At 59.9% G+C, this 27,205-nt stretch overlaps 1 protein-coding gene across 1 annotated transcript in view; it reads right to left on the reverse strand.

Moving 5' to 3' along the window:
- Positions 1-1,413: 1,413 nt before the first annotated feature.
- The window catches only part of LOC125439414 (desmoplakin), a 62,715-nt gene continuing 36,923 nt past the window's right edge, over positions 1,414-27,205 (reverse strand). Inside the window, exons 4-10 of the mRNA XM_048508520.1 lie at positions 17,449-17,642; positions 16,081-16,243; positions 14,359-14,442; positions 13,460-13,567; positions 11,885-11,983; positions 8,339-10,633; positions 1,414-5,230 (exon numbers count right to left, since the gene is read on the reverse strand). Coding sequence (XP_048364477.1) covers positions 2,051-5,230; positions 8,339-10,633; positions 11,885-11,983; positions 13,460-13,567; positions 14,359-14,442; positions 16,081-16,243; positions 17,449-17,642 — 6,123 coding nt within the window. The 3' untranslated portion in view covers positions 1,414-2,050. The remainder of the gene's footprint in view (positions 5,231-8,338; positions 10,634-11,884; positions 11,984-13,459; positions 13,568-14,358; positions 14,443-16,080; positions 16,244-17,448; positions 17,643-27,205) is intronic.

The raw sequence follows: 27,205 nt of genomic DNA on the forward strand, positions 1-27,205 counted from the left end.
TGAAATTAACCTATCCCATTTTTTTTCCCAACCGGATCTTGCCTTTACCAAATGGCCAGAAATAAATTTCTTTTCAGTTATACGATTTAACTTTAAAGGGACCTCATCAATGCTTACATAATTAAGTGCCAACAGTTTGCAATCAATTTGTGGCCAGCAAGGAGCTTTCAGGGCAAGCGAAAAGTGGAGGTGATTTGCCATTGCCTCCCTTGGCAGAGTGTTTCTTGGTGGCAGAGGCGGAGCTACCAGGGGACAAGGGGGCATGTTGCACTGGGTGCGTGTCTGGGGGGCAGAAAATCGCCCTGTGCGCCCCACCCATATTTACCTTAGTGAAACAGTCCAGGCTGGAGAAGCGGCCTGTTCCCTTCAGGCTGAAAACGGCCTGGTGGAAACAACACTTCCCAGGAGACCTTGCAAGCCCCAGGGTCTCATGGGAAGTGTAATTCCCACCAGGCCATTTTGAGCCTGAAGGGAACAGGCCACTTTTCCAGGCTGAACTAAGGTAAGGGGGGCAGGGTGCCGCGGGGGGGGGGCACAGAAAATACAGTGCACACTGGACACACTCTGGCCCAGTTACGCCTTTGCTTGGTGATCTCCCATCCAAACACTGATTCCTGCTCGCTTTCTGAGATCTGATAAGACTGGGATATACCTTATTGCTTTCTGAGATCTGATAAGACTGGGATATACCTTATCGTTCCACACCCCTGTTTAGGTGATTGGGTGGGAGTGGACTGGCTAAGAGAGCAAAAGAAAGAAGCCAAAGGACAAATGGATGTACCAAGAAGTTTCCTAGATCTCCCCTACGGTCACTTTTAACAGCGAGATGTGGCTTCAGAAATCTTTATACAGTGTTTCTGAGAAGCAATTAAAGAATACCTGTCTATGGGACTCCTTTTAGCTATTCTGCACTTTATTCAGTAGCAGAGGTGTAGCTCCAAGGGGACGGGGGGCATGATGCACCAAGCATGCGCCCCTGTGGGACGTGGCAAGGGTGTTCCGGGGGCGGGGGCGCACCAGTGCACCAGGTGCTTTCCCCCCTTGCTATGCCTCTGTTCAGTAATCTTCTACTCCTTGTCTCAATCCTTCTAATGTGTCTACTGAAACCTATTAATTGCTATCATATCATTTTGGTTCTGGTTGCAGAATTTAAGGATTTGGAAGAAGCAGAACATCAAGCTCCCTGATTGAGCTAACCTAACTGCTGCAGTCAGTACAAACACAAGACAATGTTGTATCTTCTTCATCATTGATTTGGCCCCTTTTATAGCTTGTGTGAGTGGAAACAGTTATCCAAAAGAAGACCAAGGGAGTACCCCATGCACAATACTCCGGGTACAGTCAAGCAACCTAAGCCACTGCTGAGACAACACTCATAGGAGACGTTTAATGTCAAACTCTTACACAAATATATCAAAGGAGGTTTCAAATTTTATTGCCAGAATAATAAATGTTATGCTGTCAGGCCTGTACTTTGTTTCACAAAGAATAAGCAAGCAAAAACGGATAGAAACGATTGGCCACTCCAACAGAAAAGCACATTCCACTACATCCTCCCTCAGCCATCAAGTGATAGCTAAGGACACAGCTCAGGACAACTGCAGCGCAAATAACAAATCTTCATTATTATTCACCGCAACATCTGTGCTAAACCCACAATGATACAGAATCGACATACAACTTGGGCTAACAGTTTGCAATACGGCATGGCCAATGGAAGGAAATGGACAGCATACCCAAAGAGCAATAGGAAAGGAATAAAAGGCATTAAAGATACTACTTTTTTTTTTTGCTTTATATCACCATTGCTTTACAAGTTGGCACCCAAAACAGTAGATGGTTTTAAAAACATGGGGAAAAAAACAGCAAGGATTTTGGGTAGCTTGCATCTGGGTTAAGTTTCTATTTGGCAGCTTAGCTATTCCACCCAAGCCAGCACTACGTTTACCATCAACCAGTTCCTTTTTTTGTTTGGTTTTGCATGCTAATTTTCTTGCTTAAAAACAAAAAGAGATTCCTGCAGATGTAAATAAGCCTGCTGGTTTACTTTCTAGCGCCCCAGGGAGCTGCTGCTGCTGATGGTTGTATAAGAATAAGAATATGAAGTATTTGTGGCTGCGTCAAAACTTCCCCTCCTTGATCCACTGCGGGAGCCGGAGCGGGAGCCGGAGCGGGAGCCTGGTGCCGAGGAGACATTATATGGGCTGGAAATGCCCTTGGATGAAACAGAAGATGCTTCTAACAACCTAAGGCCAGTTTTGTCCTCAACCATGGACCGATCCATCGCTTCTTTGTAGGAGATCTTCAGCTTTGTTTTCGGACAGGTCAAAATCTTTGCATAGCTGCTGGTGTCTTGTAGTCTATGGGAGGTTCGGCCATCAATGAATCCTTTTCTGATGGCCTCTTCAGTACTTATTCGTCCACGTACATCGGGATCAATAAGGCCTCCAGTGATAAACTGAAACTCAAGGAAACGTTGACCGGCCTCGTAAGGCAACCATTTTTCCCTCACTGCCTCTGCTGCTGACATTCGCTTCCGACCCTTGATGCCTTCGAACCCTATGAAGGCCTTCTGAGCTGGCTTCAACCGCGTGGCCATCTCATGGTCGATGACGCCTTGAGTGACTGCATCCTGAAGGGTAAGCCTCTGACCTGTGGTTGGGCACACGATGCCTCCCGTGCAGGCTTGTGCTTCAAGGAGACGCTGAGCAGTGATGCTGTCAACGATGCCCCGCTGGATCGCTTCCGAAATGGAAATTTTCTCCAAGTTTTCAGTGTCAAATATGGCTGCAATGGGAGTTGTTTCCTCCTGGGAATCGGAAAAGGAGCCACTCTTCAATATCGTGGAGGAGCTTCTGACACTTACGGCTGTGGGAGACCTGCTGACAGACTCATGCCTGAAGACTTCATCACCACTATTTCGGCTGGCAATCATGTCAGCAAATTGGGTGAGGCTTAATGATCCAGAACGGTATTGGTCAAAAAATTTCCTGTCAACATGGCCTTTGTCAAGGGCATCCTGAATGTCATACTGGTTGCCAGTTTTTCTGTCAACAAGGACTACTCTTGTGCTTCCATCTGATCCTGTGATTGTTATTTCTTCCCATTCACATTCCTGGTCAGACAGCTCCATGTAAGTGTCATAATCTATGAGGCCTTTATTGTACGCCTGTTGGACAGACATTTCCTTATTTGTATCTGGATCTACAATGACAACCCTGCGTTTCCGAAGTGTATTCTTTTGAGAAGTTTGTATCGCTTTCTTTCTCTCTCTCAGGGGTAGAAGGCAAAGCCCAGTTGCTTCATCGGTTATACATCTTTCCTTTAACTGCAGATAAGTCAAGTTTTCTTCTGTGTTGGGGTCAAAGAACCCTTTGGTATCGTCACTGGGATCCAAGAGAATTTCATTCAGTTCTTCATTGAAAAACCCACGTTGGTATGCTGTTTGGACTGGTAAACGATGACTTTCCTTGGGGTCAATGATCCCACCAGTGGCTATCTGGGCTTCCAGCAATCGGATGCCGTGACCTTTCTCAATGAGTTCTTTATTCATTGCCTGGAACAAGGAGATGATATTTCCCGTTTCTGGATCTTTGTATCCAGTGACTGCTCTTTCAGCCGACAGAAGTTTCTCTTTAAACTCTATTCCGACCAGGCCTCTCTTGTAAGCCTCTTCCACTGTAAGCCGTGAATTGCTCACGGGATCCACAATGAATCCAGTGGCTGCCTGGGCTTCCAGAAGCTCAAGAGCAGTCCCTGGTCTAACCAAACCTATCTTCATAGCCTGATAAACACCCAGCTTCTCTCTGGTAGCCTCATTATAAATGCCAGCTATGCAGCTGGAGCCCTGCAGGAAATCTTTAATTCGGTCAGTGACTTCTTCAACTGTGATGACTCCCGTTTCAAGATCATTTGCTGTTGATTCCCGAATGATGCCAGAGTCAACTAATTCGGTAATTGTGACCTGGTGCCGGATCCCTTGGAATGACATGCTCCTCTTCTGCACAGGGAGCAGGAGTAAACCAGTGTGTGGTTCAATTCTACATTTGTCCCTCAGCTGCAGGTAACTTATGGCCTTCTTAGTGGTGGGATCAATGAAGTGCTTTGCTGAACTCTGAGCATTCAAAACTCTGTACAACTCTCGATCAATCAGCCCACGGTTTAATGCAATATCTTTTGGTAAGAAGACACTATTGATTGGGTCAACAAACCCTCCCACAGCCAACTGGGCCTCAAGAAGACGCATTCCTTGCTCCCTGTCAATCAGATTTTTCTTGATGGCTTCTGACACAGGCACTGTTTTCCCTGAGAATGGGTCTCTAAACCCAGTGACAGCTTTTTCAGCAGCATAAATTTGCTCCCTGTCGTCAAAATCAATCAGGTCTCTAGCAATGGCACTGTCTACACTCAACAGTTCGTTCCGGTGGGGGTCAATCACGCCTCCAGTGGCTGCTTGGGCTTCCAAAAGCAGGACCGTGTTTTCTGGTGTCAGGAGTTGCTTCCGTTTTGCCTCCACCAGAGAGTACTTCTCCTTGGGGCTGAGAGAGGTTCCGGCTATGGCCCCAGCTCCTTTAAGGAATGGTTCGAGATCAGCAGCAACCTCCTCCACTGACTTCTGTCCCCTCAGCAGCTTATCCAGGGTGCTCTTGTCGATTAGCTGGCATTCATACAACTGGACAGCGGTTACTTTTTTCCGAAGGCCACTGAAAAGCAATTTGGATGGGTCGATAACAAAGTCCTCTTCCGTCTGGGTTCCCCTGTGGGCCCCGTACGAGCGCTGCCTAAGCTTCTCAATCTCCCTCTGCAATTTCAGCCGTTCGGCATCCATCTCGGATTGGGTCTTCCTGCTCGTCTCCTCTAACCTACTCCGATACCGCTCTTCGGTCCTCTTAACCTCTGCCTGCAGCCTCTCAATTTCCAGCAGCAAGGAGCTCTTCTCTCTCTCACACTTCTCACGCTCAGACTCGATCTTCCTTATTGTCTCTTCTTTCCGGGAATATTGGTTCTTCCACTGATTCAGGTCATTCAGGATCTGTTGCTTTTCACTCTCTAGCCGCATTTTCAAGCGAGATTCTGATTCCAGCGTTCCTTTAGTACGAGTCATCTCTTCTTCCAGCCTCGCCAGCCGGCTCTTGTCTTGTTCCAGGGTTTTTAGTTTTATCATCAACGTTTCTCGCTCTTGCATTATATGATTACATTGGTTTTTGGACTCTTGAATTCTATGGGATGACTGTGCAATAAAGAAAATAAACAGGAGAAAAGTTAGCTTTCGATTTCACTGTCTGACCATGTTCTTTATTTGCTCCCTGCAATTCAGTTTGTCCCATAAAGGCACAAGATAACGGTAGATCTGAGTGATTAGTATGGTTATTATTGATGCGATTTTGGATGTTTTAATAGGTAGATACCCTGCCTTTCTCCCCAATAGGGACTCAAAGCAGTTTACATCATTCTTTCCTCTGGCATTTTATTTCACATGCAAGAAAATAGTTATAGAAAATGTTCTGATATTAATGAAAAAAAATTTAATACATGCTTTGTGGGATAAAATCATGGGTCCATCAAAAGGAGTGACATATTTCCTGAACGAATAAAGTTCGGCTGTAAGATTTTGGCAACAATTCCACAAAAGAGCCCATCACGTGAGAGCTCTTATATGCAAGGGAGCACTTGGGCTTTGATACACGCATGGATCTTTTACGCAAGAGCTTCCTTATTATTTCCCATGGACAAATTATGTTGAATTTTTGTTAATATTAAATATATCGTTTTTGTATCTGCAGCTCCACATTAGAATACTAGATTGCACTCTGCATAGGCTGCCTTTGGAACCTGATCGCTTCCGATGGCACATAATGCTGCAGTCAGAATGCGGATTGCTGGATGAGACCTATCTCATACTTTAAAAAGAGCTACCCTGGCTTCTATTGCTTCTAGGGACAATACAAAGTGCTCTAAGTCCTAAATTGTTAAAGGCTAATGAAAGGCCGCTACAGGGTATTTAAGGACAGCTCTTATATGAGCCTGCCTGTCAAGTAAGGTTGGCTACAGAGGTATGTTCCTGCTTTCTATGTATGTTCCTGCTTTCTGTGGAAAGGAAGGTGACTTTGAGGGACAGAGTTTCTTCTGCGGTAGTGCCTCAGCTTCCTCCCTGAAACTATCTACAGCACTAGACGTTTTGTGCCAAGTAAGCCCTCTTCCCAATTGTTGGTTGACTACTGAGAATATTTGTGTTTCCATGTAGGATGAGTTTTTGCTATTGTTGTTTGCTTTTTAGTTTCAATCATGGCGTCAATTACAGCCATCTTGGTAGCTAATACATTAAAAGCACAGCATGCATATGTTTTCCAATAAATAAATACAAAATAGCTTCTTGTAGCTACAATTCCATCGAGCTGATTTTGAGTCACATACAGATTTACTACATGGTAACATGGCAAGACGTTGGCCAGTAACTGAAATGGAGAATGCGTTGGTTTTTGTTTTGTTTTGTTAGAGGATATCTTGTTCTAGCAGCGCAATCCTAAGCAGAGTTGCACTTCATTAAGCCAGCTGAGTTCAATGGACTTAGGAGAATTTAACTGTTTAGAATAGCGCTGCAAATCTGCAAAGCCTGTAAAACGTAAAATCAACTTCAGGCTGGCCTGGCCTGAATTTAAATATATAGATATAAAATGAAGGGTCAGATTTTTGATGCTATAATTTCAATAAGTCTGAATTTTGTGGATGTCATTCTACTGATGGTTCAATGTTAGACATTCAACCATCAGAAATAAGGATCATCACTGATCTATCCAATCAGGGTGAATGCAAAATCAAGAAATGCATATGGTACGTGTACTTGGTACAAGGAGGGAGAAAGTAATTAGGACAGTAAATAGACACACATTGAAGAAAAGAGCATTTCTGGACCAATTCTAAGACTGATTGCATCAGCAACATGATGCAGCCCACCAAACGCTGCACACCCCTCCGTTCATTTCAATGGGTTGTGAAAAGGATTCACCGAACTGCAACAATATTTACTCGCTTGTTTGCATTAATTTCCTGGTGACATGTGATTAAATTGTTGTTGTTGTGGAGACACAGGGGAGGGGTTCATGGTTCAACCAAACAGGATGTGCTTTGCCTGTTGGCAAAAGGTCCCAGCTCCACTGCCTAGTATCTCCAAATGAAGGATCTCAGAGGGTAGGAGTCAGGGAAGATCTTTCTTTCAGAGCTTGGAGAGATAATGCCAGTCAAATCAGACAATGCTAGATGGACCCAGCCTATTCATATGCTGATACAAAGTTTAGAATCGGAAAAAAACTGCAGTCAGAAAAGAAAATCAAGGACAAAACTACGAAGATAAGATTAATGTACTTAAAGGCTCCCAATACAAACTGCCCGAACCAATAGCCACATTCAGAGTCAAATGCAGCTAAGCTTTCAATATGATTTAGTATAACTAACTGTGTTGGATTGAGGCCCATCTCCTTAACATATATATATCGTTAGCTGTGTAACACCAATATGACTATGTATACATGTTCATATAATATATTTTGAATATATAGGTATATATACATAAATGCAAATAACCAGCATCACAAATATCTCTCTCCCCAATATAATTATGCATACATACGTATATACACGCTTTAGAGCCAGTGTACATACACATAGTATACATGCAAAATATCCTACAAGATAATGGTTTGGAAAAAGCAGAGGCCTTTCTTCAATATGTCACTCCATGAGTGACATATTGTATATCCCACCAGAGTGAGCCTTTAGGTAGGCAGTTCTAAGTGTAAATCTCTCTTTGGGGAGGACAAAGGCAATAAGGCAGGGTTTGGAAACCCAGCCGGATCATCTATAAATCCACAGTAAAGGCAGCTAATCGATCTATCTCTGCATTTTAAACTGTTTCTTTCTAAGGACTGTTCATGTTCCAGACAGAATTCTTTGGGTTGCTCTAAAATGTTTTGGTTCAAACGGTACCCAAAGAGTTTTTACACCAATGTAATTAAAGCATGGTAGGTGTTCCTCCCTCCACCTTACATTAAGAACATAAAACAGGAGGGGGGACACAAAGGATCCCTTGGGCACTCACAAAGGATCCCTCATGTCCTCAGCTGCCCGGTTAACAAACTGTATAGCTTCTGTACATTAGCTTGTAGTACATGCAGTCTGTAGAAGGGGCCCAAGTCTGGACTTATAGGTTAAAAAGCCAAACGACTCAATTAAAATTCATGTTGATTAATGAAGCGTGCATTAATTTGACCAAAAAATGCATTTGGTTTTAAATTATGGGGGTTGAGGGAGAGTAAAGTTGGGATCAAATATTTGTGAATACCTCCAAAGCCTGCTTTTGGATTTTTTCAATTTCCTGTCTCAAATTTTCCCTTTCTTTCTGCAAACCACTTATCACACCCTGGAGTTCCAGGGTATGCTTGTTGCTTGTTTGTAGTTGACTCTTTAGTTCAATAATTGTGGCATTTTTTTCCTCATCCACTTCACTTCTGCCCCTTCTCAGCTCATCGTACTCCAATCTTAAATTGCGCAATTCCTCCTCTAACATCAAGTGTTCTTTGGTCAGGTTCTCAGTAAGAGACTGAAGTCGCTCAATTTCTATCTTGCACTCATTGAGGCTCTTGCTCTTGTCCTCAATCAGCTTCTGCAAGTGCTCATTGCGGATGTGAGCCTGTTTGAGATTGTCTTGCTCTTGGACAAGCTGGCGGCGCAAGGCTTCAATCTCTGAGGTGTACTTCCTTATCTCCTCCATGTGCCTCTGCTTATCCCTCATGTGGCTATCTAGCACCTCTCTTTGGTGCCTCAGATCGTCTTCGCTCCGTTTCTTTACGATCGAGACCTCCTCTATCTGCTGAGTGAGGTTTGTGATTTTAACAGTTTGCTCTCTGTAAGACCGTCTCATCGCTTCTAACTCCTCTTCTACCTTCTTGCGTTTGGAAATCTCGTCAGTTATGGCTCTAGACTGCCTACTTAGCTCCTCCTCCAGTTTGCTCTTCTGGTGTTTCAGCTCTTTTATTGTGCTCTGGAGCCTGGTGTTTTCTTGATCTTTCCCTTTTTTCTCTTGTGAAACTCTTTCATATTCACTTTTGAGGCGACCCAGTTCCTGCTCTTGAACTTTAAGTCTGCTGATGGTCTCTGTTGCATTGATGTTGACTTTCTCCAGATCAAACTGGACTCTTTGCAACCGGATGTTTTCTTCCTCCATGGCTTTCCTCTGGTTTGTTTCCGCTTCTAACATCTTTCTCAGCTTTTCAATCTCTTTGTTTTTATCCTTGACTGTTTTCCCCATGTCATCCAGTGACTGCTTATACCGTATGGTCTCTTCTGAATACTTTTGAACAGTCTGTTTTAACTCAATCTCCAGGTGCTGCTTCTTTTGGGAGATCTCTGAGCTGACTGATTTTTGTTGATGGACACTTTCTTCTACTTTTCTAAGGTTTTCCGTAGTCTGACTTAACGTGTTCTTCAGCCTCCTAATCTCCTCACACAAGCTCCTATTTTCTCTCACAACATTGTCAAGTTGTGCTCGATAATTACTGGCTTCCTCTTCCTTTTGTACGGACACCTGATTTATTGTGGTCTTTGTAATAGTAATCTCAGTCTCATACTTGTTCTTTAAACTAATCATTTCCTCATCATAACTGTTCCTTACCTTAGACAATTCATTCTCAAGTTCCCATCGGCCTTTAGCCTCTTCCTGCAGCTGAATCTTTAATCTTTCAAGCTCCTTGGTTTTGTCCTGGATGGTCATGGCGGCATCTTCGAGCGCTTGCTTGTACCTTGAATTGTCCTCGTTGCGCAGTTGGATGATCTGCTTCAGCTCCAACTCCAGCTGTTGCTTATGCTGGGCCACCTCCGTGCCACAAGCTTTCTGCTGAAGAGCATTTTCTTCTGCCCTCCTCCGCTGTTCCGTAGTTTCCAAAATGGCGTCGTTGAGTCTGACAATCTCATCCTTCAGGTCTCTGTTCTCCCTCTGCAGTCTATCAATCTGGACTCGGAGGCCCTTGGCATCCTCCTCCTTCTGGACTGCTATCTGGTGGATTGTGGTCTTCTTAATGTTAATCTCTGTTTCAAACTTGTTCTTTATATTACTCATCTCCTCATTAAACTGGTTTCTTACCTTAGCCAGCTCATTCTCATATTCCCTCTTCCGTGATCCCTCGTCCTGGAGAAGGACCCTTAACCTTTCTATCTCGTACTCTTTCTCCTTGATGACTTTCTCAGATTCTAGCTTTTGCCGACCCAGAGTTTCCTTCTCATTCTGCCTTGTCTTCTGCAGCTGGTCAAAGTCGGACCTCTGCTGCTCATATCTGTCTTCCAGGAGCTTCCTTTTCCTCTTCTCATCTTCAATCTCATAGGTCAGCCTTGTTATCCTCTCATTAAGATCTTTGATTTGAGAATAGCATTTGTCCAGGTTTTGCTTGGTAGAACTGCCATCCATTTCAGCTTGTCTCTTCAATTCTTCCAAACTCATGAGTTTGGCTTTCAGCTGGGAACAATCCACCTGGAATTTCTGTAGGTTTTGCTCCAGGAATTTGTGCTTATTGCTGTTGTCAGAATTGGCATCTCTGGCCAGTCTGAGCTCTTCTTCCAAGAGTTCTATTTTGGTGCTTTTCATCTGCAGAAATAAAAATGGAGAGGCAATGTTACATGGGATGGCATTTTGATTACCACTTAAAATATAATGCACCATTTAAATAGAGTGTGGATGAGAACTACAGTAAATGTCTTTCCCTGATTTGTTATCATCCTTCAGGGATCCTTCGGGGATCGGGCGGTATAAAAGCCTAAAGTATTTATGTATGTATGTATGTATGTATGTATGTATGGATGGATGGATGGATGGATGGATGGATGGATGGATGGATGGATGGATGGATGGATGGATGGATGGATGGATGGATGGATGGATGGATGGATGGATGGATGGATGGATGGATGGATGGATGGATGGATGGATCAAATCTTTGGGCTCCTTTGTTTAATCATAAATCAAATCAAATCAAAGACCTTTAATGGCATTTTACAAATAATATAAGGAGAATACAAAAATCCATGTGTAGATTAAAAGATTGTTTACAACAAGGAAGCAGTTTATGTCTTTGGCTTGATGGTGGAATAGGTGTAGTGGGGTCTGCAGGCCATTATGGTAGATAGAAAATAAGCCACCGTAGAGGTTATTGTTTCCTTCCTGTCCATCAACAGAAGCTTCACCCAATCCTTGTCCGAAAGACCATTCCGATTTTCAAGCAGTTGTCCAAGGATAGATGTTCAGACTTCTTTGTGTAAGGGGCAGTGAAGAATAATATGGATGAGTGTATCCGGTTCGTTAACATCACAAGAACATAATCGGGCAGAATATGGAGTTTGTGCAAATCTCCCTAGGGTGACTGCGGAAGGGAAGACATTTAGTCTTGCTAGGGAGAACGCTCTGCAATGCATTGGATCGTTTAGTGTGGTCAGATATTTTGCACTTGCATCTTCCAGGGAAGCTATTCCGAATATTCCTGGGGACTGCATATTCTGGGTCAATCATAAATCTAGGCACAATATCCCTATACAATAGGAATAATTTATTATCTTTGTAGAAATGTATTATACATCATGTGTCCTGGATTTAAGGCCTGGCACCAAAAACATAATTAGGGCCAAGCCAAAACTAAATTATGTCCTTGTTTACACCTCTTAATTTGACATTCCACCACACAAAAACAATGCTGTTTGTATAACATGGCTGAACTGGTAACAGATGGCAGAGAACATAGCACCACTACAGCCAGTTTTCTGCAAATGAATACCAGAAACAAGTAATGACAGGTAAGATCTTTTGCTGCTGGCAACTCAAGACACACAAAAAGAGACAGATTACCTTTAACTCCTCCATGCTTTTCAGCATTTCACTCAGGAACTTGTAATAGTCTCCTGATCTTGTCAGAAGCTCAATGTACCGAGACTGAATCTCTGCAGCCTGGTGGTGGGGGGAAAGTACAGACACCAGTTGTAAGCCTTGTCGAAACATTATTTTTAGCCGGCATCAACAGGATTTCAAAGTATTTTATAAGATACCAATAGCCTTATCTAGACTGATATATCGGTCAATAAGCACAGGTGGGCTTGATTAAGTCAATGGGGCTGTTCATAGCACTATGAGATGCGAGTTCAAATTCCACCCTACAATGTAGCTTGCTCAGTGACGTTGAGTCGTTTGTTCTCTCTCAGCCTATTCTACCATGCAGGTTGATTGTGAAGATAGAAAGAGAGAGGAAGGAGCTTGAAGACTGCTCTGGGCGCCTTGGAAGAGGAATGAGACAAATTCTAACGAATAAAATAAGAGCTGATGCCCACCTTCAGAAGTAGCGGTTAATGTCTGATTAGGATCTGGGTTTCAAACACACACACCCCTGCCATGGAAGCCCAGTGGGTGACCTTAGGCTGGTCCCTTATTATTGTAGGGGTAGGATCAGCGGTGGGATCCAGCAGGTTCTCACAGGTTCCCGAGAGTAGGTTACTAATTATTTGTGTGTGCCAACAGGGGGTTACTAATTGGTGATTTGGCCACGTGATTTTTGCCTTAGTTACACCCCTCCTCTCAGCAGTAGCGCGCAGAACTTGAAGCAGTCTAGCAGGAGGTGCACCGGCGTGCGTGGCAGCCTGCGTGCATTCGTTTCCCACCCAAGGACCGGCGCAGTGGCTGCGTCCTTGCCACAGCCCCACCCAGGAATGCCCTGCCCCCAGAATGCCCAGCCATGCCCCCATCGTGCCCCGCCCATCCTCATTGGCGCTACGCCACAGTTTGAACCCCACCACCATGGGAACCTGTTACTAAAATTTTTGGATCCCACCACTGGATAGGATGGAAGAAAGGAGAACAATATTGGAAGCTAGTCTGAGTGCCCATCAGAGAGAAAAGCATGGTGTAAATAAAAATAAACACGTTTTTAAAATAACCTCTGATTTGGGACTGCAAGGATTCCATATCTGAATTTTTCCATGCCAAAAAAAAATCTGCATATGGAAAAACGGAACATCAAAAAAAAGACTTTGGCTTAGAGCAGGGGTGTCCAACTCTGGCGCTTCAGATGTTCATGGACTACAATTCCCTTAAACCCCTGCTGGCATGGCAGGGGCTGATGGGAATTGTAGTCCATGGAAATCTGAGGCGCCAGAGTTGGACACCTCTGGCTTAGAGCATCCTAAGTTCTGGTAGCCACACAGAGTTTCTGACATGGTTCAATATTCAGTTATGTGACTGTCCAATCTGTACTCTTGAAGTCTCAAGATGACTGTACCATGTGGTTCCTCTGTATTTGGTTTAAGAAACAGCACCTCATGGTGGGCAGATTTTTACCTTTTCCCCGCAACTGCTCACAGATTTTTCCAATGAACAGTTGACGAAGGTTTTACCAAGAAAGGGGTCACAAAAGCAACAGGAAAGGCAATGTACCTCTTGCAGAACTATCCCAGAAGGAGACTGGACCAAACTCCTCTTAATTGGAATGTTCAGTAAAGTTTCCAGTCCTGAACAATAGGAGGCAGCCTGGAGTTCATAATCCTACAGAACAAGAAGGAAGTGAAGTTTTGTATGAGCTGTTAGCATCGTTCTCCTGACGTCATTTTCATAAACACAGACTGACAATATCCTCCTTTAATAACCAGTAAAGTGGAGGGGGAAACCAGTGGCATACCAGCAGGAAATGGCACCTGGGGTGCCGCTGAAATTGTGCACCCCGGCCCCGCTTAATTTCTTTAACTTCTAATTTTTAAAGATTTGCTTATTCAATTCTTTTTTGTGAGCAGATTTAGATCCCAACTGGAAAGCACGGTTAAAAAAAATGCCAAAGAAAATTAAATGATTTAAAAACCCTCCCATACTATTGAACTGTCATGCGCATTGGTGTTTTTCAAAAAAACACAATGAAGATTTTTAGCCAACTATACATGGATAGCTTTTCAGAAATATATTGCACATCAGTGAGAGGCAAAGGTAGGATTCAGGGGGTTCCGAAGGTTCTGTAGAACCTGTTGTTAAAATTTAAAATATCACTTTTTTAATACTTAAAATATTTTTATTAAGTATTAATATTTTTAATACTTAAAATTAAAAAGTGATATTAAAAATATTTTTAAAATACTTTTTTAACAGTCATTATTTGAATCCCACCACCATTGGAACCTGTTGTTAAAATGTTTGAATCCTACCACTGGTGAGAGGCATATGTTACTTGCTTAGGTCTGCAAATTAACTAATGGACATGTGGAAGACTGGGGCAGGTTTAGCCAAGAATGAAGCAGATCTTGCTAAATCAGCCTTGGAAGTAAAAATAAATTTAAAAATAACTATACCTTGATTGCCGCTGAGCAGACCTCTGCATTCTTGACCACATCTTCCACTTTGTCCCGCTTGCCGGTTATTTCGCTGTGTAAGGCCTGCCAAAAAAAGAAAAAAATCATATGAATTCTATCCAAGTTTTCAAAAGTTGTGACATCTACCTGTTCAGGGGAATGACAATCATCTGTCGGGTTATTCTATTACTGACTATTACGTCTCATGATCTACCTGTTCAAGGGAATGACAATCATCTGTCGGGTTGTTCTATTGCTGACTATTACGTCTCATGATCTACTTGTTCAGGGAAATGACAATCATCTGTCAGGTTGTTCTATTGAAGAAGAAGAGTTTTGGATTTATATCCCCCCCTTTCTCTCCTGTAGGAGACTCAAAGGGGCTTGCAATCTCCTTGCCCTTCCCCCCTCACAACAAACACCCTGTGAGGTGGGTGGGGTGAGAGAGCTCCGAGAAGCTGTGACTAGCCCAAGGTCACCCAGCTGGCGTGTGTGGGAGTGCACAGGCTAATCTGAATTCCCCAGATAAGCCTCCACAGCTCAGGCGGCAGAGCTGGGAATCAAACCCAGTTCCTCCAGATTAGATACACAAGCTCTTAACCTCCTACGCCACTGCTGCTCCCTTATTGCTGACTATTACGTCTCATGATCTACCTGTTCAGGGGAATGACAATCATCTGTCGGGTTGTTCTATTGCTGACTATTACGTCTCATGGCAGAGCCTGAATGGAAAAGGCATGAGAAGTTTGCTCAAAATCACAGTCATAAATAATTTGAGGTGTGCCCTCTCGTTCCAACACAACCCAGGGATCAGAGTTTGCCATGGTTTCCCAAAACAGCTGTTTCCTTATTATGGTTTCTCCGCAAATCAGAATCGGAAACCCTAATGTGAAATGAGTTTCCCAGTTTAGTTTGGAAGCAAAGCATAACTTGCAGAAATCATCGCTGCCTGATTTGAACAGCGCACAGATTATGTCACTCATAAATCAAGAACGCTGAAATGGAGTGCGCAAAAGGAAGAGTAGGGAGGAGGGAAAGGAGCATATTGAGAGCTCGCATGATGTAGTGGTTAAGAGTGGTGGACTCTAATCTGCAGAACCAGGTTTGATTCCCCCTCATGAGTGGCGGATTCTTATCTGGTGAACTGGATTGGTTTCTCTGCTCCTACACATGAAGCCTGCTGGGTGACCTTGAGCAAGTCACAGTTCTTCAGAACTCTCTGAGCCCTACCTACCTCACAAGGTGTCAGCTGAGGGGAGAAGAAGGGAAAGGAGCTTGTAAGCCACCTTGAGTTTTCATATAGAAGAGAAAGGTAAAGTATAAATTCAAACTCTTGTTCTTCCTCTTCATCATCATCAAAATCCCAAGACTCAATCCCAATTGTCATTACATCAGGACTACGCCAATAGAATAAAGGCTGCTTAGAGCCTAAATTAAGTGAGCTTCACTGAGCTTTGAATTTAATATGTCACCAAGGAATCTTAAACACTGGTTTCAATGGACTAAGCAAGGATGACCCTCTGCTTAAGATTATATTGTCAGTCTCTTAGCTTGTGCTCTTAACTACAATATGGCCCTAAGAAGTGCCCTTATTGGGACTATGGCAAGATGCTGTCCAATTCTTAATTGTTCATTGATTTTAAGTTGATCTCAAGTTTGGTCAGCAGAAGCGATTTCAGGTCAGTCACTTCTCCTTGACTATTATTCAGAGCAAAACAATACCTTCTGTTCCTGCATGTATCGCATGACCGTGCTGACATCTCCAAGCTTCATGGTTTCAATAGTGTCTTGCCGGCGCCTGGCATCACAGATCCATTTACTGAGAGCTTGGTAAAGATCACGATAGGCTCTCAGCTGTTTCACCTGTTTTTCTAAATCCCAAGTTCTGAAAAAGATACAAAATAAAATGATGCCAAGTCAGACCACCTTAGCCCAGAGCTCTCTACTGTTACTGGCAGAGGCTTTCCAAGATATGAAGAAGTAGTAGAGATCTTCCCAGGCACTGAGCTTTGGTCCGATACGAAAAGGACATGTGCTATCACTGAGCTTTCCTTTAAGCGACTCAACGTTCTTCCTGCAACCAGACTTCAACTCTCAGCTCAGCATACAAGTTCCACATCATGCAACAGCTGCTCAAAACAGTGTTTTCACGAATACATGGCTTTTGAAACAACTGTGTCAGTTTTAATGTCTGATTTCATTCTCTATTCCAAAATTTACTACGTTTGGCAATTTGGCAACCCCAAATCATTGGGGGGGGGGGGGGGGGGAGAAAAAAGCCATATCGGCTTTTTTCAAGTTTTTCTTCTATGAGCAAAAAATTCATGTCTTCAAAAAACCGAATACACCTGGAGCCGAAAAGACCGAATAACATTTGGCTATTTCAGCTTTCTCCCCGTCCCCTTGGAAGTCAGCAGAGGAGGGAGGAAGAGATCATGCCTGGGGGACTGAGCTAGCTCAGCCTGACATGCAAAAGCTACCTGCCTCCCATGCTCTTCCAGCCCCACTGGGCTGAAACAGCATGGGAGGGGGGAAATCAGAGAGACCTTGTGTGTCAGGCTGACCTAGTTCATCCTGGCTTGAAAGATGTAACTCCTCCCCCCGCCCCCCATACTCTACCAGCCTAGCTGGGAACGGGGGAGATCACACAGATTGTGCTCAGCCTGGCACACAAGATCTATTCTGTCCCATGCTCTTCCAGCCCAGTGGGCATGGTGGGGGAAGATCAGTGAGATCTTGTATATCGGGCTGATCCACCCAAAATTTTGGGTTCAGGGTTTTTCATCAGGCCAGTCAGTTTATTTACAGTCAGAGACCAGTGTGAAATAAAAAGCATTATAAAAGAACATCATAACTGCAACATATATCTTAATTAACTCCAATTAATTCCAATCATGCAATTAAAACAACTTTTATACCTATATTAATTATGTTGTCTCAGCCAGAATCCTTTTTCTTATCTTGCAAGCCACCATACCAGATCTAGCCACCCGGTGAATTATATTAGCCTTTTCGGCACAACTCTAGTAAAAGAGTATCAACGCTAATGATGGTGGGAGAAGTTTGAGGACAACCTTAGAAAATACGAACCTATCATCTATCTGTTTCTCCACTCTTTGGCAACGGTCCGTCAGCTGACCAACTTTTTCACAGTACTTTCCGAGATCCAAGTCGTAGAGCGGATACACCTGGGAAGACTGGGAATGAAGCTGCAGGACCTTCTGAAGATCCGTTTCCATGGTGCCAAGCAGCGCTTTCTTCATGCTAAGGTCTGCTTTCATTTTCTGGGGGGAAAAACAACAAACACAACAAAAAATTAAACCGCCTTCTGGGAATTTGCAGACAAGCCACAACATTCTGACAACTACTGAAGAGAGGTGGTCTAAATGGTACATGATCAAATTTATGATACAGCACATTTAGGGGAAAAAACGGGATTTTTTTTCCCACGAGAAACCAAATTTACATTATGGGCCAAAGCGAGCAGAAACGTTATGGTTTTCTTAAATTTCTTTTATACTTGAAAGTCATATGTATAAATTACTGATATTTTTGCTCAGTTAATAAAAATAACTTAGACAGTAAACATGTAAATGTTGAGTACATGACAAATTTACAGCTTACCAACCCCACTCAGTGGGGTGGGGATAACAGGGCAAATCTACTGGTGGAGGCAGCTGTGCCAGCAAATTTGCTCTCCCCATGGCACTTACCCTGGTGCAGCGATTCCCAACCAGGGTTCCGTGGTACCCTGGGGTGCCGTGAGCATGTCCCAGGGGTACCGCAGCAATACTACTGCCCCCCCCCTCACTTTTGCGGTGTGTCCTGCCGGCACCAGCAAGGACATGGAGCTGGCCCAGGGGGCAGGACCTGCCGCAAGGTCAGCAGCCACTTCCCCCCACCCCCGAGCTTTCCTTCACCCTGGGAGGGGAAGGTGGGGGGTGGCAAGCAGTGGAAGTGGGAGGGGAAGGTGGGGGAGGATGGCAGGGGTACCGTGAGATATGAAGAGTGAGGTCAAGGGTACCGTGATGTTGAAAAGGTTGGAAAACACTGCCCAGGTGGAAGGGTAATTCCACCAGTGTAAGGTGAGGGAACTGGCCCCCCCCCCCTGGGGGGGGGGGGGGGGGGGGGGGGGGGGGCCTGGGCGGGGGGGGGGGGGGGGGGGGGGGCCGGGCGGGGGGGGGGGGGGGGGCGGGGGGGGGGGGGGGGGGGGGGGGGGGGGGGGGGGGGGGGGGGGGGGGGGGGGGGGGCGGGGGGGGGGAAGGGGGGGGGTGGGGGGGGGGGGGGGTGGGGGGGGGGGGGGGCGGGGGGGGGGGGGGGTGGGGGGGGGGGGGGGGGGGGGGGGGGGGGGGTGGGGGGGGGGGGGGGTGGGGGGGGGGGGGGGTGGGGGGGGGGGGGGGTGGGGGGGGGGGGGGGTGGGGGGGGGGGGGGGTGGGGGGGGGGGGGGGTGGGGGGGGGGGGGGGTGGGGGGGGGGGGGGGTGGGGGGGGGGGGGGGTGGGGGGGGGGGGGGGTGGGGGGGGGGGGGGGTGGGGGGGGGGGGGGGTGGGGGGGGGGGGGGGTGGGGGGGGGGGGGGGTGGGGGGGGGGGGGGGTGGGGGGGGGGGGGGGTGGGGGGGGGGGGGGGTGGGGGGGGGGGGGGGTGGGGGGGGGGGGGGGTGGGGGGGGGGGGGGGTGGGGGGGGGGGGGGGTGGGGGGGGGGGGGGGTGGGGGGGGGGGGGGGTGGGGGGGGGGGGGGGTGGGGGGGGGGGGGGGTGGGGGGGGGGGGGGGTGGGGGGGGGGGGGGGTGGGGGGGGGGGGGGGTGGGGGGGGGGGGGGGTGGGGGGGGGGGGGGGTGGGGGGGGGGGGGGGTGGGGGGGGGGGGGGGTGGGGGGGGGGGGGGGTGGGGGGGGGGGGGGGTGGGGGGGGGGGGGGGTGGGGGGGGGGGGGGGTGGGGGGGGGGGGGGGTGGGGGGGGGGGGGGGTGGGGGGGGGGGGGGGTGGGGGGGGGGGGGGGTGGGGGGGGGGGGGGGTGGGGGGGGGGGGGGGTGGGGGGGGGGGGGGGTGGGGGGGGGGGGGGGTGGGGGGGGGGGGGGGTGGGGGGGGGGGGGGGTGGGGGGGGGGGGGGGTGGGGGGGGGGGGGGGTGGGGGGGGGGGGGGGTGGGGGGGGGGGGGGGTGGGGGGGGGGGGGGGTGGGGGGGGGGGGGGGTGGGGGGGGGGGGGGGTGGGGGGGGGGGGGGGTGGGGGGGGGGGGGGGTGGGGGGGGGGGGGGGTGGGGGGGGGGGGGGGTGGGGGGGGGGGGGGGTGGGGGGGGGGGGGGGTGGGGGGGGGGGGGGGTGGGGGGGGGGGGGGGTGGGGGGGGGGGGGGGTGGGGGGGGGGGGGGGTGGGGGGGGGGGGGGGTGGGGGGGGGGGGGGGTGGGGGGGGGGGGGGGTGGGGGGGGGGGGGGGTGGGGGGGGGGGGGGGTGGGGGGGGGGGGGGGTGGGGGGGGGGGGGGGTGGGGGGGGGGGGGGGTGGGGGGGGGGGGGGGTGGGGGGGGGGGGGGGTGGGGGGGGGGGGGGGTGGGGGGGGGGGGGGGTGGGGGGGGGGGGGGGTGGGGGGGGGGGGGGGTGGGGGGGGGGGGGGGTGGGGGGGGGGGGGGGTGGGGGGGGGGGGGGGTGGGGGGGGGGGGGGGTGGGGGGGGGGGGGGGTGGGGGGGGGGGGGGGTGGGGGGGGGGGGGGGTGGGGGGGGGGGGGGGTGGGGGGGGGGGGGGGTGGGGGGGGGGGGGGGTGGGGGGGGGGGGGGGTGGGGGGGGGGGGGGGTGGGGGGGGGGGGGGGTGGGGGGGGGGGGGGGTGGGGGGGGGGGGGGGTGGGGGGGGGGGGGGGTGGGGGGGGGGGGGGGTGGGGGGGGGGGGGGGTGGGGGGGGGGGGGGGTGGGGGGGGGGGGGGGTGGGGGGGGGGGGGGGTGGGGGGGGGGGGGGGTGGGGGGGGGGGGGGGTGGGGGGGGGGGGGGGTGGGGGGGGGGGGGGGTGGGGGGGGGGGGGGGTGGGGGGGGGGGGGGGTGGGGGGGGGGGGGGGTGGGGGGGGGGGGGGGTGGGGGGGGGGGGGGGTGGGGGGGGGGGGGGGTGGGGGGGGGGGGGGGTGGGGGGGGGGGGGGGTGGGGGGGGGGGGGGGTGGGGGGGGGGGGGGGTGGGGGGGGGGGGGGGTGGGGGGGGGGGGGGGTGGGGGGGGGGGGGGGTGGGGGGGGGGGGGGGTGGGGGGGGGGGGGGGTGGGGGGGGGGGGGGGTGGGGGGGGGGGGGGGTGGGGGGGGGGGGGGGTGGGGGGGGGGGGGGGTGGGGGGGGGGGGGGGTGGGGGGGGGGGGGGGTGGGGGGGGGGGGGGGTGGGGGGGGGGGGGGGTGGGGGGGGGGGGGGGTGGGGGGGGGGGGGGGTGGGGGGGGGGGGGGGTGGGGGGGGGGGGGGGTGGGGGGGGGGGGGGGTGGGGGGGGGGGGGGGTGGGGGGGGGGGGGGGTGGGGGGGGGGGGGGGTGGGGGGGGGGGGGGGTGGGGGGGGGGGGGGGTGGGGGGGGGGGGGGGTGGGGGGGGGGGGGGGTGGGGGGGGGGGGGGGTGGGGGGGGGGGGGGGTGGGGGGGGGGGGGGGTGGGGGGGGGGGGGGGTGGGGGGGGGGGGGGGTGGGGGGGGGGGGGGGTGGGGGGGGGGGGGGGTGGGGGGGGGGGGGGGTGGGGGGGGGGGGGGGTGGGGGGGGGGGGGGGTGGGGGGGGGGGGGGGTGGGGGGGGGGGGGGGTGGGGGGGGGGGGGGGTGGGGGGGGGGGGGGGTGGGGGGGGGGGGGGGTGGGGGGGGGGGGGGGTGGGGGGGGGGGGGGGTGGGGGGGGGGGGGGGTGGGGGGGGGGGGGGGTGGGGGGGGGGGGGGGTGGGGGGGGGGGGGGGTGGGGGGGGGGGGGGGTGGGGGGGGGGGGGGGTGGGGGGGGGGGGGGGTGGGGGGGGGGGGGGGTGGGGGGGGGGGGGGGTGGGGGGGGGGGGGGGTGGGGGGGGGGGGGGGTGGGGGGGGGGGGGGGTGGGGGGGGGGGGGGGTGGGGGGGGGGGGGGGTGGGGGGGGGGGGGGGTGGGGGGGGGGGGGGGTGGGGGGGGGGGGGGGTGGGGGGGGGGGGGGGTGGGGGGGGGGGGGGGTGGGGGGGGGGGGGGGTGGGGGGGGGGGGGGGTGGGGGGGGGGGGGGGTGGGGGGGGGGGGGGGTGGGGGGGGGGGGGGGTGGGGGGGGGGGGGGGTGGGGGGGGGGGGGGGTGGGGGGGGGGGGGGGTGGGGGGGGGGGGGGGTGGGGGGGGGGGGGGGTGGGGGGGGGGGGGGGTGGGGGGGGGGGGGGGTGGGGGGGGGGGGGGGTGGGGGGGGGGGGGGGTGGGGGGGGGGGGGGGTGGGGGGGGGGGGGGGTGGGGGGGGGGGGGGGTGGGGGGGGGGGGGGGTGGGGGGGGGGGGGGGTGGGGGGGGGGGGGGGTGGGGGGGGGGGGGGGTGGGGGGGGGGGGGGGTGGGGGGGGGGGGGGGTGGGGGGGGGGGGGGGTGGGGGGGGGGGGGGGTGGGGGGGGGGGGGGGTGGGGGGGGGGGGGGGTGGGGGGGGGGGGGGGTGGGGGGGGGGGGGGGTGGGGGGGGGGGGGGGTGGGGGGGGGGGGGGGTGGGGGGGGGGGGGGGTGGGGGGGGGGGGGGGTGGGGGGGGGGGGGGGTGGGGGGGGGGGGGGGTGGGGGGGGGGGGGGGTGGGGGGGGGGGGGGGTGGGGGGGGGGGGGGGTGGGGGGGGGGGGGGGTGGGGGGGGGGGGGGGTGGGGGGGGGGGGGGGTGGGGGGGGGGGGGGGTGGGGGGGGGGGGGGGTGGGGGGGGGGGGGGGTGGGGGGGGGGGGGGGTGGGGGGGGGGGGGGGTGGGGGGGGGGGGGGGTGGGGGGGGGGGGGGGTGGGGGGGGGGGGGGGTGGGGGGGGGGGGGGGTGGGGGGGGGGGGGGGTGGGGGGGGGGGGGGGTGGGGGGGGGGGGGGGTGGGGGGGGGGGGGGGTGGGGGGGGGGGGGGGTGGGGGGGGGGGGGGGTGGGGGGGGGGGGGGGTGGGGGGGGGGGGGGGTGGGGGGGGGGGGGGGTGGGGGGGGGGGGGGGTGGGGGGGGGGGGGGGTGGGGGGGGGGGGGGGTGGGGGGGGGGGGGGGTGGGGGGGGGGGGGGGTGGGGGGGGGGGGGGGTGGGGGGGGGGGGGGGTGGGGGGGGGGGGGGGTGGGGGGGGGGGGGGGTGGGGGGGGGGGGGGGTGGGGGGGGGGGGGGGTGGGGGGGGGGGGGGGTGGGGGGGGGGGGGGGTGGGGGGGGGGGGGGGTGGGGGGGGGGGGGGGTGGGGGGGGGGGGGGGTGGGGGGGGGGGGGGGTGGGGGGGGGGGGGGGTGGGGGGGGGGGGGGGTGGGGGGGGGGGGGGGTGGGGGGGGGGGGGGGTGGGGGGGGGGGGGGGTGGGGGGGGGGGGGGGTGGGGGGGGGGGGGGGTGGGGGGGGGGGGGGGTGGGGGGGGGGGGGGGTGGGGGGGGGGGGGGGTGGGGGGGGGGGGGGGTGGGGGGGGGGGGGGGTGGGGGGGGGGGGGGGTGGGGGGGGGGGGGGGTGGGGGGGGGGGGGGGTGGGGGGGGGGGGGGGTGGGGGGGGGGGGGGGTGGGGGGGGGGGGGGGTGGGGGGGGGGGGGGGTGGGGGGGGGGGGGGGTGGGGGGGGGGGGGGGTGGGGGGGGGGGGGGGTGGGGGGGGGGGGGGGTGGGGGGGGGGGGGGGTGGGGGGGGGGGGGGGTGGGGGGGGGGGGGGGTGGGGGGGGGGGGGGGTGGGGGGGGGGGGGGGTGGGGGGGGGGGGGGGTGGGGGGGGGGGGGGGTGGGGGGGGGGGGGGGTGGGGGGGGGGGGGGGTGGGGGGGGGGGGGGGTGGGGGGGGGGGGGGGTGGGGGGGGGGGGGGGTGGGGGGGGGGGGGGGTGGGGGGGGGGGGGGGTGGGGGGGGGGGGGGGTGGGGGGGGGGGGGGGTGGGGGGGGGGGGGGGTGGGGGGGGGGGGGGGTGGGGGGGGGGGGGGGTGGGGGGGGGGGGGGGTGGGGGGGGGGGGGGGTGGGGGGGGGGGGGGGTGGGGGGGGGGGGGGGTGGGGGGGGGGGGGGGTGGGGGGGGGGGGGGGTGGGGGGGGGGGGGGGTGGGGGGGGGGGGGGGTGGGGGGGGGGGGGGGTGGGGGGGGGGGGGGGTGGGGGGGGGGGGGGGTGGGGGGGGGGGGGGGTGGGGGGGGGGGGGGGTGGGGGGGGGGGGGGGTGGGGGGGGGGGGGGGTGGGGGGGGGGGGGGGTGGGGGGGGGGGGGGGTGGGGGGGGGGGGGGGTGGGGGGGGGGGGGGGTGGGGGGGGGGGGGGGTGGGGGGGGGGGGGGGTGGGGGGGGGGGGGGGTGGGGGGGGGGGGGGGTGGGGGGGGGGGGGGGTGGGGGGGGGGGGGGGTGGGGGGGGGGGGGGGTGGGGGGGGGGGGGGGTGGGGGGGGGGGGGGGTGGGGGGGGGGGGGGGTGGGGGGGGGGGGGGGTGGGGGGGGGGGGGGGTGGGGGGGGGGGGGGGTGGGGGGGGGGGGGGGTGGGGGGGGGGGGGGGTGGGGGGGGGGGGGGGTGGGGGGGGGGGGGGGTGGGGGGGGGGGGGGGTGGGGGGGGGGGGGGGTGGGGGGGGGGGGGGGTGGGGGGGGGGGGGGGTGGGGGGGGGGGGGGGTGGGGGGGGGGGGGGGTGGGGGGGGGGGGGGGTGGGGGGGGGGGGGGGTGGGGGGGGGGGGGGGTGGGGGGGGGGGGGGGTGGGGGGGGGGGGGGGTGGGGGGGGGGGGGGGTGGGGGGGGGGGGGGGTGGGGGGGGGGGGGGGTGGGGGGGGGGGGGGGTGGGGGGGGGGGGGGGTGGGGGGGGGGGGGGGTGGGGGGGGGGGGGGGTGGGGGGGGGGGGGGGTGGGGGGGGGGGGGGGTGGGGGGGGGGGGGGGTGGGGGGGGGGGGGGGTGGGGGGGGGGGGGGGTGGGGGGGGGGGGGGGTGGGGGGGGGGGGGGGTGGGGGGGGGGGGGGGTGGGGGGGGGGGGGGGTGGGGGGGGGGGGGGGTGGGGGGGGGGGGGGGTGGGGGGGGGGGGGGGTGGGGGGGGGGGGGGGTGGGGGGGGGGGGGGGTGGGGGGGGGGGGGGGTGGGGGGGGGGGGGGGTGGGGGGGGGGGGGGGTGGGGGGGGGGGGGGGTGGGGGGGGGGGGGGGTGGGGGGGGGGGGGGGTGGGGGGGGGGGGGGGTGGGGGGGGGGGGGGGTGGGGGGGGGGGGGGGTGGGGGGGGGGGGGGGTGGGGGGGGGGGGGGGTGGGGGGGGGGGGGGGTGGGGGGGGGGGGGGGTGGGGGGGGGGGGGGGTGGGGGGGGGGGGGGGTGGGGGGGGGGGGGGGTGGGGGGGGGGGGGGGTGGGGGGGGGGGGGGGTGGGGGGGGGGGGGGGTGGGGGGGGGGGGGGGTGGGGGGGGGGGGGGGTGGGGGGGGGGGGGGGTGGGGGGGGGGGGGGGTGGGGGGGGGGGGGGGTGGGGGGGGGGGGGGGTGGGGGGGGGGGGGGGTGGGGGGGGGGGGGGGTGGGGGGGGGGGGGGGTGGGGGGGGGGGGGGGTGGGGGGGGGGGGGGGTGGGGGGGGGGGGGGGTGGGGGGGGGGGGGGGTGGGGGGGGGGGGGGGTGGGGGGGGGGGGGGGTGGGGGGGGGGGGGGGTGGGGGGGGGGGGGGGTGGGGGGGGGGGGGGGTGGGGGGGGGGGGGGGTGGGGGGGGGGGGGGGTGGGGGGGGGGGGGGGTGGGGGGGGGGGGGGGTGGGGGGGGGGGGGGGTGGGGGGGGGGGGGGGTGGGGGGGGGGGGGGGTGGGGGGGGGGGGGGGTGGGGGGGGGGGGGGGTGGGGGGGGGGGGGGGTGGGGGGGGGGGGGGGTGGGGGGGGGGGGGGGTGGGGGGGGGGGGGGGTGGGGGGGGGGGGGGGTGGGGGGGGGGGGGGGTGGGGGGGGGGGGGGGTGGGGGGGGGGGGGGGTGGGGGGGGGGGGGGGTGGGGGGGGGGGGGGGTGGGGGGGGGGGGGGGTGGGGGGGGGGGGGGGTGGGGGGGGGGGGGGGTGGGGGGGGGGGGGGGTGGGGGGGGGGGGGGGTGGGGGGGGGGGGGGGTGGGGGGGGGGGGGGGTGGGGGGGGGGGGGGGTGGGGGGGGGGGGGGGTGGGGGGGGGGGGGGGTGGGGGGGGGGGGGGGTGGGGGGGGGGGGGGGTGGGGGGGGGGGGGGGTGGGGGGGGGGGGGGGTGGGGGGGGGGGGGGGTGGGGGGGGGGGGGGGTGGGGGGGGGGGGGGGTGGGGGGGGGGGGGGGTGGGGGGGGGGGGGGGTGGGGGGGGGGGGGGGTGGGGGGGGGGGGGGGTGGGGGGGGGGGGGGGTGGGGGGGGGGGGGGGTGGGGGGGGGGGGGGGTGGGGGGGGGGGGGGGTGGGGGGGGGGGGGGGTGGGGGGGGGGGGGGGTGGGGGGGGGGGGGGGTGGGGGGGGGGGGGGGTGGGGGGGGGGGGGGGTGGGGGGGGGGGGGGGTGGGGGGGGGGGGGGGTGGGGGGGGGGGGGGGTGGGGGGGGGGGGGGGTGGGGGGGGGGGGGGGTGGGGGGGGGGGGGGGTGGGGGGGGGGGGGGGTGGGGGGGGGGGGGGGTGGGGGGGGGGGGGGGTGGGGGGGGGGGGGGGTGGGGGGGGGGGGGGGTGGGGGGGGGGGGGGGTGGGGGGGGGGGGGGGTGGGGGGGGGGGGGGGTGGGGGGGGGGGGGGGTGGGGGGGGGGGGGGGTGGGGGGGGGGGGGGGTGGGGGGGGGGGGGGGTGGGGGGGGGGGGGGGTGGGGGGGGGGGGGGGTGGGGGGGGGGGGGGGTGGGGGGGGGGGGGGGTGGGGGGGGGGGGGGGTGGGGGGGGGGGGGGGTGGGGGGGGGGGGGGGTGGGGGGGGGGGGGGGTGGGGGGGGGGGGGGGTGGGGGGGGGGGGGGGTGGGGGGGGGGGGGGGTGGGGGGGGGGGGGGGTGGGGGGGGGGGGGGGTGGGGGGGGGGGGGGGTGGGGGGGGGGGGGGGTGGGGGGGGGGGGGGGTGGGGGGGGGGGGGGGTGGGGGGGGGGGGGGGTGGGGGGGGGGGGGGGTGGGGGGGGGGGGGGGTGGGGGGGGGGGGGGGTGGGGGGGGGGGGGGGTGGGGGGGGGGGGGGGTGGGGGGGGGGGGGGGTGGGGGGGGGGGGGGGTGGGGGGGGGGGGGGGTGGGGGGGGGGGGGGGTGGGGGGGGGGGGGGGTGGGGGGGGGGGGGGGTGGGGGGGGGGGGGGGTGGGGGGGGGGGGGGGTGGGGGGGGGGGGGGGTGGGGGGGGGGGGGGGTGGGGGGGGGGGGGGGTGGGGGGGGGGGGGGGTGGGGGGGGGGGGGGGTGGGGGGGGGGGGGGGTGGGGGGGGGGGGGGGTGGGGGGGGGGGGGGGTGGGGGGGGGGGGGGGTGGGGGGGGGGGGGGGTGGGGGGGGGGGGGGGTGGGGGGGGGGGGGGGTGGGGGGGGGGGGGGGTGGGGGGGGGGGGGGGTGGGGGGGGGGGGGGGTGGGGGGGGGGGGGGGTGGGGGGGGGGGGGGGTGGGGGGGGGGGGGGGTGGGGGGGGGGGGGGGTGGGGGGGGGGGGGGGTGGGGGGGGGGGGGGGTGGGGGGGGGGGGGGGTGGGGGGGGGGGGGGGTGGGGGGGGGGGGGGGTGGGGGGGGGGGGGGGTGGGGGGGGGGGGGGGTGGGGGGGGGGGGGGGTGGGGGGGGGGGGGGGTGGGGGGGGGGGGGGGTGGGGGGGGGGGGGGGTGGGGGGGGGGGGGGGTGGGGGGGGGGGGGGGTGGGGGGGGGGGGGGGTGGGGGGGGGGGGGGGTGGGGGGGGGGGGGGGTGGGGGGGGGGGGGGGTGGGGGGGGGGGGGG

Source organism: Sphaerodactylus townsendi, linkage group LG09, assembly GCF_021028975.2.
Source record: "Sphaerodactylus townsendi isolate TG3544 linkage group LG09, MPM_Stown_v2.3, whole genome shotgun sequence".
Taxonomy (NCBI): Eukaryota; Metazoa; Chordata; class Lepidosauria; order Squamata; family Sphaerodactylidae; genus Sphaerodactylus; species Sphaerodactylus townsendi.